A 10527-nucleotide genomic window follows, 5' to 3' on the forward strand; every position below is an offset into this window, starting at 1 on the left:
AGCAGAGGCCAGCCTAAAGTCTGGCACCTTTCCATCATCTACCCACTTGGGAGCAAGATGGAGTTTCATGGCTCTGTGAAGTCTGGATTGCACTCTGCATGCACACACATAAAGGGATACACCCACCATCCCAGCATGTGGATGGCACATCCGTCATTGGATGAATGAAAGACCAGGTGTGCTAAATCACAGCACCTAATCAAGCCACTGGGACACGTCAGAACTCACCCACAGCTATGGCTCTCCAGAGCCACTAAAAGCCTAGCCCACTAGCCTCTGCACCTTAAGCCGGGCAGGGACGACAGGCCTCCTCACTAGCTCCTGCACAAGAAGACATCCCTTCCACACTCTTTTTATACAGTGCTGAAAAACTCACCCTGGTCTAGTTCTCGCTCCTGTTTTGATTGTTTCATTTCCAGCACATTTCTAATGCCAATACTACAAACTTCAGCAAAATACTCTTTTAAAACAGCATGTTGGAGAACTGCCATTTGATTTCATTAGATTTCATTGCAAAGTGCATTTAGTAATAATCCCGTTCGTTCTTTTACATCTGATTGCCAAAAATGTCCCCATCATACTTTTCTGCATTAATAAGCACAATGTACTGGCCAGTAAGCTTGGCCAGAAATGTCACCCTCCTAACACAGTGGGTGAAGGAATTCCACACCTGCTGTCCCTCTCTGGGGCCTTGCCTTCAAATCCTTGCTCAAAGCAAATCTTTCTTTTACTTTTTCTTTCTTTTTGTTTTTTGGTTGGTCGTGGGGCTTGAACTCTGGGCTTGGGCGCTGTCCCTGCGCTCTTCAGCTCAAGGTGAGCACTGTACCACTTGAGCCACAGCACCACTTGCAGTTTTCTAGTGGTTTATTGGAGATAAGAACCTCACGGACTTTCCTGCCTGGGCTGCCTCTGAACCAAGATCCTCAGATCTCAGCCTCCTGAATAGCTAGGATTACAGGTGTGAGCCACCAGACCCCGGCTTTCAAAGAAAATCTCTATACATTCATGGGACGATTATTTTGTTTTTACCTGGCTCCACACTTCAAGTGCAAAAGCATACCCAAAGATACAGATTCCAGACATATGTTAACTGACAAGGTAGAGGAGCCACTAGTAATGAAATGTGGCTGGTCCTCACTAAGCCAGGCTGGAAAGGGAAAAGTAAACCAGATTTCAAAGCCTTGCTAATTTCAAAAAGGCTATGAACTATCTTTTAATAATTTTTATGTTGAATGCATGTTGAAGTGGTAATAGATGGATACATCAAGTTAATTAAAACATATTTAAGCTAATCACACTTGTTCTTGTTTATTTATTTATCTATTTATTTAGTACCTGTCCTGAGGCTTGAACTCAGGGCCTGGGCTCTGTCCCTGAGCCTTTTATGCTCAAGGCTGGCACGCCACCACTTGAACCACACCTCTACTTCGGGGTTGGGGTTTTTTCTTTTTTTGCTGGTTTATTGGAGATAAGAGTCTCATGGATTTTCCTGCCCAGGCTGACTTTGAACCATAATCCTCAGATCTCAGAATACTAAGTAGCTAGGATTAGAGGTATGAGCCACTGGTACCCAGCTTTTGTTTACTTTTATTAATACGGTAACTGCTGAATATAAAATTGTGTATGTCACTTAGATCGTCTATGGATGGTATTATTCTCCATTTGAGATTCTCTGTAAATAATTATAGCAGATAGTACCCTCTCCCCCCCCCCCCCACCTCATTCACTTACATTGGGTTTGAACTCAGCCTCATGCTTTCTTGCTCAGATGGCATTCTACCACTTCAGCCACTTCTCCAGTTTGGCATTTTGCTAGTTAACTGGAGATGGTGTGTCCTGTACTTTTCTCCTCAAGCTGGCTTCTAGCCACAATAGTCCAGGTTTCCTAAGTAGCTAGGATTACAGGCATTAGCCACTGATACCAGGCTTTTCTGTATACTTTAACTCATATCTGGATTTCTTATACTATCCGATACAAAACAAATGCAATGCACATAGTTATAGGACTATAGTTTTTAGAGAATGACATGAAAAATTTGTACATATTTGGTACAGAAGTAATTACTTTTCAAATATTTTCGATTTTCGGTTGGTTGAGTTTCAGGATTGAGCTCATGGATTTGGAGGGTTTATTCCAGGTGTTTCAGATGACTTGGCTCTGCTATGGTGTCAAAGGAACCAGAGGGGCATCACAGGAACAAATAGAAGTGTGGTCCCACATTTCATTTAGAAACATAGGCAGCTGGCTGCACTGGCCTGTGGGCCATAGTTTGCCAGCCACTGTTTTAGATTACCATGAGATTATCCTAGGTAGGGTTTGAAGTGCACAAAGTGACAGAAGATATGCTTTGTAAGGAGTTATCACCTGGGAGAAATGGGATGAGAAACCCAATTAGGCGCAATTTCATATCTCGGCAGTCAATGAGGCTTGACACCATAGTTTTCTAAAGTTCCCAGGTGGTGGGTGTTGACATCTTGCTATTGTTTATTTTAGAGCCAAGTCAGATGAAAGCTTGAAGCAAGGCTAGTCAGAGAGAGATAATTTCACAGACTGTGATGGCTTATTCAAGAAGTAAAAGCCAGAGTGTGAGGGAAGAGCAACATAAGGGAAGGGACAATGGCTTTGGAATGCAAGTGCGCTGTGTAGGCCCTCATCTGGGCCTCCAAATAATCCTACGTGGTGGGTGCAGAGCAGAGCCTGAATCCCTCCAGCAGGCCTCACACTTCTTGATCTTTGGGGCTCCTGTCATGAAGGAAGCTGGCATCTCACAGGCTGGACCAGGCCCAGTGGGCAGCTGCTACACTATGAGTTGTGGTTACCTCTGTTATGTACAAAACCAACACCGATTAGCAACACATCACACTCTAAATATTGATTAAGCTGAAGCTGATTTCCTGGCTCAAGTCATGTGTGTGGTTATAAGCTGTTTCCTGCCAGGAAAATAAGGCAATTAACTTGAAGAGTTCCGGCTACAGGCATGACACGTGTCCAACCTCTATAGGTATTTTCACATGCCAAGTCCCATTAGCGTGAGGTTAAAAATTATTCACATAGTCTTGTGTCTAGAAACTAGGAAGACAGAGTCTATGCCCTTGTGTGGGCAGTTTCTAGGACAGACTTGACATGCTGTAAGAATTTAGTGGGATCCTGGCTGGAATCAAGTTCTGGGCATGGGTATGGGTATTCCTGCCTGGTACCTCAATGATCCAGCCCTGGGGTACCTGCCTAGAAACCAAAAGATCAGAATCAAACCTGGGCATCCATTAACCTCCCCCTACAGCCCCAAGTCCTCTGCAGGTATAGACACCTCTCTACTTTCTACTCAGCCATGTCAGTTCCCTCCAAAGAGCCCGAAGCCCCTGGGGACTATTAATTCCCAGAAGATGACACTCTGGTCCCCACTTAACCCATTTGGGAGGAACTTCATGCTCCTTTTGTTCCTCCAGATCTTTCAGGCAGCAACCTTATATTCTAGAGTTTTTCCATTTCTCCACACTAACAATGTAAAATTAAAAGTTTAAATTTTCCTATTCCTTTCCCCTCTACTGGGCTCCTATTCCCATGGCAAATGTGTCCATGTTAATGTGATAATGAATAAATACCGAAATAATGTCACATACCTGCATTCCTATGTCAGCTTGGAGAGATAATGCCCTAAAAAAAAAAAAGCCCAGCTCGACTGCACTGCAGCTCCATGTGAGCGATTTGAGGTGGAGAGAGGGCACTTGCGGGCTCTTCACATAATGCCATTTAGGCGGCCGTGTAGATGCTCTCACTCAAAACCACGGGTCTGCCCTGGCTACTTGGAGCTGGGAGCTGAAAGCAATCTGGGCTCTCAAATATCTGTGGACAGCAGAAGTAAGACCTAATGTACAGCCACAACAGTCCAGGCTTTGCCTTTGTGCAATGGTGTATGTATTGTCATTTTTTTTTTTTTTTTACAAAATAAAGAAATGGACCGGCTAATGCATGTGAATAGTAAAAGACTCACATTTGGAGAGCTGGGTGCATACATTCAGGCTAGAAATCAAAAACACAAATGAATTCATGTATCTTCTGGCTGGAAGAAAAAAAAAACAAAACTGACAATGCAACCTAAACTTCTTTTAGGATGACTGCATTTGGTTCCTTTAAACAAAATCAATAAGGACAGACTCTATTCAGCTGACCCTCTAGCACTGAATCTGAGAAACTTGGCCTTTTCTCTCTATGGTCCACTTAGTATCAAAGGCAGGAACAAAACTGGAAAATCTTAAAGCATTCACATCTCGCTATGGGAAGGTCACTTGCACACATATGTACATGTGAATAGGACAGATATGAACACAGTAATGGAATGTCTGTTTCTCTCACCCCTGCTTATTTCTCTCTGTCACCTAAGAAAGCCTTGGTGGTTTTTTTCTCTTCAAGCTGGCTGGATCAAACTTTCTATAGGTCAACAAGGTAACTGTATTGGCTTAAAAGGCCTTTTCTTTTTTTTTTTTTTTTTCAATTCTGCTGACTAGATATAAGCAAAAAAAATCTGTTTATGTCAACAAAGCATGCACTTAAGTAGAATGGACAAGATGATGTTAATATGGATTTCAAGATGTGCCTGGGGAAACAGTTCTTAGCTGAGAACCACTCTTTCCCGAAGTGAGCTAGCCAGAGAAAAACATCTTCATGACAGTAGTCAATATTCCTAGTTGAGTAAGAGCCCCTCCCCCTGTCCCCTACTTAGTTCTTTCCTTCTGACTCCAATCGAATCTGGATCACTAAAGTTGATCTGGTTTTATTTCATGGAGGACCTACTGTGTGCTAGCCATTAGCACAAGCACATAAAATCATCTTACTTGCTAATGTCTAACCACGTCCTCTCGTGTATAACATCACAAACCTAACCCTTTCCTAGAAGCCTATGGGGAGAACAACATTCCTATTTTACAGCTGAGGGCATGGAATAGATTCAGGTGGGTTTGTAACTTGTCCAGGCTCAACCAGCCTCTGAAAAGCAGAATCAAAAAATCAAATCCACATTGGTTGACTTTAAAGGCAAAGATAGTTTGCCTCTTGTCTTCCAGAAACACCCGAAGTGATGCTCTCCACTCATTAGCTTTTGCCTGTTGCCACTCTCTGGCTACAAGTTAGAGCATCTGGAACTATCACTTCCATCTTGAAAATGAGAGAGGGCTCAGATTCCTGCTCATCTGTATGCTTCCAGTCTAGGGATAACAGTTAGTAACTTTCCCACAGTCTCACACACCTAAGGGAGTCAACTTGCCACCGGGAAGAGCCCCTTCTTTTGGTAGGCAAGAGCTGGCAAAGCAGAGACTATAATTCCTCACTGCCCTTCTGCCCCTCAGTTCCACTCTCAGAGGGACAGGACTAGCCAATAAAGAGGATAACTAAATTCACTTTAGGCTATTTATGGTGCACTCAAGTCTATCTATCTTCTCAGTGAATTGCCTGGGTTCTTTTATTTCTTCTCCTCTACCTTTCCCCTTGCTCCTATGCTCTCGCCAACAGGCAGCCAGGGGAAATAGAAGGCAGAAAAGGCAGATACCCTGGTGGGGAAAATGTTACAGCTCTGGTTAGTACAAACATGTAGTGTACTGGAGGACGCGGAATTGGGAGAAGGTCTCTGTATTTCAAATACACAACCACGTTTTCCCAAGCTGAGTAACAGTCTCTAATCTTCTTTCGCTCTTCCTACATCCTGCACTGCACGTACAGTAAGGGGCTAATAGAGACTCCTGGGTGGATAACGGATGCCATGTGGCACTTGCAGAGACTCCTGTACAAGACTGTATCCCAGCCGGCATCTGCTAACGATCCATCCCTACACACATCTGAGCTGCTAATGTCTCTGGTTTCTTTGTCACCTAGATGTCTAACAAGCTCAAATGGTCACTCAGATTATTTCAGCACTACGGTTGACACCAGTATTGACTGTGATGAGACTTATTTTCTCACTTAAGAAAAAAAATTATGCATTCGAGACTAGAGTTGGGATGGCCAGAATTTCGTTCTAGAAGCTTGTTTGTCACAGGCAGGGCTGGGGTAGACTCAGGCTGGCTCTAGCTAGGCGTAGAGGAAGTAGATTTCAATGGTGTGAGAAAATGGCAGGAGGATCTGCTAGGCAGGGAGAAAAAGAATCCTGCACGGAGTGGGATTGTCAGGCACAGTGACCCCAGCAGAAGCAATTTCCTTACCGTTCGCTTTGGGGGCGCCTGCCCTCTCTGAGGAGGCTCTCTGCCTGTTGACCTTTGGTGACCTCAGAATTTGCTGGCAGTCATTGGGGACCAGGGATCATCTTTTCAGAAATCTCCTTGGCATCATTCTGCAACTTATCTTGCACGCCTCATCACAATTATTCATGCTTTGGCAGTAGCCTAGCTAGTCACACTACTTGTCGTGGGCTGATCCTGAAGGTTACTCTGTCCCAGCTGATGGAGAAGAAAGGCACCCCTCCCTCGGAACCCTGACTGCCCGTGAGGGCAAGGGTTCAGAGCTATCTGCTCAGAAAAGCCATGCTCAACCCAGTCCTTGTGAGCAGGCTAACACAAAGTGGCAATCCAGAATCGGTGCTCAAATCAGACTTCGTCTCTGAAACATTGCCATGCACACTCACTGTACACTTGGGACATGCATTCACACTGATGCAAAGGCTCAACCTGCCAGCTGCCTCCTGCTACTTAAAGGCCCAATCTTTTACCTCTCCATTACCAATGGCAAATATTTTCTTTTACTTTTTTTTTTTTTTTTGCCTTTAACATCCTGCTTCTATTCTGTAGACTCAGCTTCCTTCTTTGTATATTTTAGATTACTTTAGAAATGACCTCACATCCTGACCAATGGCACAGTAGCTGCTAATTGCTAGAACTTTGCTAATGGACTGTACATTTATGCATGAGGGAATGGGTTACAAGCAGCAAATGCCCAAAGGTAATAAATATACTACCACGGGTTAAAGCTAGGACTCTGTAGGATATATAGACTTGGGTTTAATCTCAGACTATTTATGAGGCTTAAGGGACTTTACTTGACCTCTCTGAGCCTCTCTTATTTACCTGAATGGAGGAGACCCTAACAGCACTTACAAGGTTACTGTTAAAATTAATATAACGTAATGCCTATAAAGTGACTTAGCACAACGGAAGCTATTATTGTGGATTCAAATTTTTGGACTCACTTTCCCCTTCGTGTGCTTGTGTGGCTGAGATCCCGCCTAGCTGCTGTGTTCCACCCACCTACCTATCTTCTGTGACAAGTCATTGCCAATTAAAGACACATTCTTGATTGAGCAGGAGGGACACAATGATGGATCCACATCTGTCTGTGGACCTTTCATGTTTTCATGTGGATGTTTACATTTGCCCTAACCTTCTCCACAATCAAGAAGCCTAACTTTTCAGAAGCATCAGGGAGAATGCAGCCAGACAGCAGAATAAAATCCACAGCACACGGCTAGACTTCAGAATAAAGCCTGGAGCCCACCTCCTAAGGTGACTTTAGCTGTCTTGGGTCTGTAAACCCTGCTACATCGTCACAGCACCAGAAGGAAGCCCACCTAGGCAGGAAGCATCAACAAGGCCCCTCCATTTGCTCCCAATCTTCTCTGACTGCCAAGACATTCATCCATACGCCAGTTATTTTCCACACTATAGTATTTTTTGTGTGTGTGCCAGTCCTGGGACTTGAATTCAAGGCCTGGAAGCTGTCCCTGAAATTATTTTGCTCAAAACTAGCACTCTATTACTTGAGCCACTGCTCTACTTCTAGATTTGTGTGTGTGTGTGTGTGTGTGTGTGTGTGTGTGTGTGTGTGTGTGTGTTTAATTAGAGATAAGAAATTGGTGGACTTTCCTGCTGGGGCTGATGTGGAACCTCAATTCTCAGATCTCAGACTCCTGAGTAGGTAGGATTATAGGCATGAACCACTGATGCATAGCTTATCATATTTGTTAGAGTCTCTTATTCTAAAGCTCTATCCCACCACTTCCTTCCATGGCTCCAATCTACCCTGGCATCGTGTCCCCTCTTAGGGCTCTGTTCTCTCTACCTGGCCTTCGCCCATATAGAACTTCTGAATTTGCTCCATCCTTTGCATCTCTCCTCACAGACTGCCTATGAAGCCCACCAGGTTTTGAACTTGAACTGTTGAGATGCTCATGTAGAACTTTTCAGATCCCCACCTGTGTGTGAATATTCCCCACACTGTTCTACAACAGCATTTCTGCTTCTATGGGGAACCAGCAGCGCCTTGTGTACAAGGATCATCTGTTTAAACTGAAAACCCTGTCATTTGTTATGGCAGATTTATTTATGAGCCTGCATGCTATAACCCTGTGGCATAAATATTAAATAACAATATCCCTTAGGCCAAAAAGAAATCATTCATGTTAACTGACAACTTCTTATGAAAATATGAAGTAAACTCAGCCACAAAATTTAATATTGGCTAATTCTGAAACACAAGTCAAAGCAGGATTGCTCAACAGGTAGATCTAAAAACAGCAGAATTACAATGTGCATTTTTACATTTATTTTTTTGCTTCAAGAAATAAAACATCCAAGCGGTAAAGAGTGTTTAAAACAACAACACTTGGGTTGAGTGGCAAATTTGTTCAGAATTCAATTCAAATTCCTGCCAGTATCTCCTAAAGCAGCTTTTGGCTTCTCTGAAGAAAAGATTCCAAAGAATGCCAATGACACATAAATGAAAAGAATTCTGGACAATGACACTGCTCATTTTTTTTTTTTTTTAGCATTCTGTGAATTTCCTATTACATCAGTTTCATGATTCAGCAATTTCCATTTCATATATTTACAGTAATATTTAGTGAGATAACCCCAAGGTTTCCTCGGGGTCCTGGAACAGAAGGTAGGCTGGGCTGTGAGGGTGTTCCTGGTGTAAATTTGCTATGGTACATTTAAGGCAATGGAAAACCAGCAGAGAAGCGAGCCATCAAAGAATCTGAGAAATACCCCCCCACACACACACACCTCCTCCTGAGGGTCTCAGTTACTCTGGTATTTAAAAATGAGTCGGTTCTCTTAAGAAAATAAGTTCTTGCGTGTGTCTGAGGAGTAAACCAGCAGCCAGGAAGTGTGCAAACACAGCCCAGCACAAGTCTTTGAAAAGACACCGTTCGAGTCGCCGCTCGGGCGCGGAGCGGGGACCGGGAAAACTAGGTTTCTCTTGGCATCTGCAACTTGGCTGGAGTGACCCAAGGAGGAGTGGAAGAGTTCTGGGAGCGGGAGGCGCGTGGGCACCAAACCGTCCCGGCCAGGAGGACCTCGTGGAAGGAAACTAAGGGTGGAAGGGAGTGGGTGGCAGAGACCAAGTTGGGCACCAGAAGGAAAGGAGCTTGGAGCAGAAGAGAGGGGAGGGAAGGAGGGACGGAGGGAGGGTCTGGAGAGCCGCGGGGCAGGGAGTGATCGCGGGGCGGCGAAGCCCCCCGCCCCCCGGAGGGAGTGGGGGACCCGAAGGGGTCTCCTGGGGGCCCGGACAGGGTCGACGGGGAGTCTGGGAGGGTGCGGCATGGACGCGAGGGAGTAGCCCGCAAGTCCGGTCCACGCGCCCCACTTTGCGCCTCGGGCTCCCAGCGCCGGTGCCCGGAGCGCCCGCAGCGGGGGAGGAGAGAAGAACTAGCCTCGCGCTCCCCGCCTCCGGGGGCGAAGGTTCCCGCCGTCCCCCCGCCCCGTCCCCACCACCGCGTCCCCAGGACCCGAGCCGGGTCCGGCGCTCACCAGGTAGCAGAGCAGGAGCAGTGCGCCGGCAGGGTGACCGCCGAGCCCCGGGGGGACCCGGGCGCCCCGGGGAACCATCGCTGCGGCCCGGGGACCCAGAGCGGCCGGCGGGGGTTGGTGCTGCTGCTGCTGCCGCCGCGGCCACCGGAGCCACCCGAGCCCCGCGCCGCGCCGCTGCATGGCCAGGCCTCGGGGATCCCGGCCGGAACGGGTCACCTGGTGCAGGGACCGGCCCCCGCCCGAGGCGCCACCTTCCCGCCCGCCCCCGGCCGGGCCGGCGCGCGCGCGGGGCCACCTGCCACCACCGCCACCGCCACCACCGCCACCGGACCCGCCACCGCCGCCACCGCCGCTCCCGCCGCGCCGCCCCCGCGCCCCGCCGAGCGCCGGCTCCTCCCCGCTCCGTCCCGTCCCCTCCCTCCCTCCCTCCCTCCCTCCGCCCGCCGCCCGGCTGCTCCCTCCCCACCCACCCCGCTCCCCACCCCAGGGCAGCGGGCGCCCGCGCAGGTGGGGACCGACCAGGGTCCCGCCTCCCCCGCCCCCCCCCCCGGCCCGCTCCACTCCGGCCCGCCCTCCCGTGCCCTCCCTTCCCTCCCCCGGCACCCCTCCGCGCCCCCGCCCGCCCCACCTCCCTCCTCTCCCCAGCGTCCCTCCTTCCCGCGCTCTCTCTTCTGGCCGGTCCTGACCCCCCCCTTTCCCCGCCCTCCCCCACTTTCTCCCCAACTCCCCTCCCCCTCTTGCTGTTCCCACACCCCGATCTCCCCCCCCACCCCCATCCTCCCTTGCCCGCCGCGC

The 10527-nt window shown here is 47.9% G+C and overlaps 1 protein-coding gene across 2 annotated transcripts in view; it reads right to left on the minus strand.

The window, feature by feature from the left end:
• Nucleotides 1-9912, minus strand: part of Sel1l3 (SEL1L family member 3) — a 113805-nt gene extending 103893 nt beyond the window's left edge. For both annotated transcript variants that reach the window (XM_042674814.1, XM_042674815.1), the window contains exon 1: nt 9733-9912. In XM_042674814.1, the coding sequence (XP_042530748.1) occupies nt 9733-9912 (180 nt within the window). The remainder of the gene's footprint in view (nt 1-9732) is intronic.
• Nucleotides 9913-10527: the final 615 nt, after the last annotated feature.

Source organism: Dipodomys spectabilis, unplaced genomic scaffold (genome assembly GCF_019054845.1).
Source record: "Dipodomys spectabilis isolate Male_0828 unplaced genomic scaffold, ASM1905484v1 ptg000021l, whole genome shotgun sequence".
Classification (NCBI taxonomy): domain Eukaryota; kingdom Metazoa; phylum Chordata; class Mammalia; order Rodentia; family Heteromyidae; genus Dipodomys; species Dipodomys spectabilis.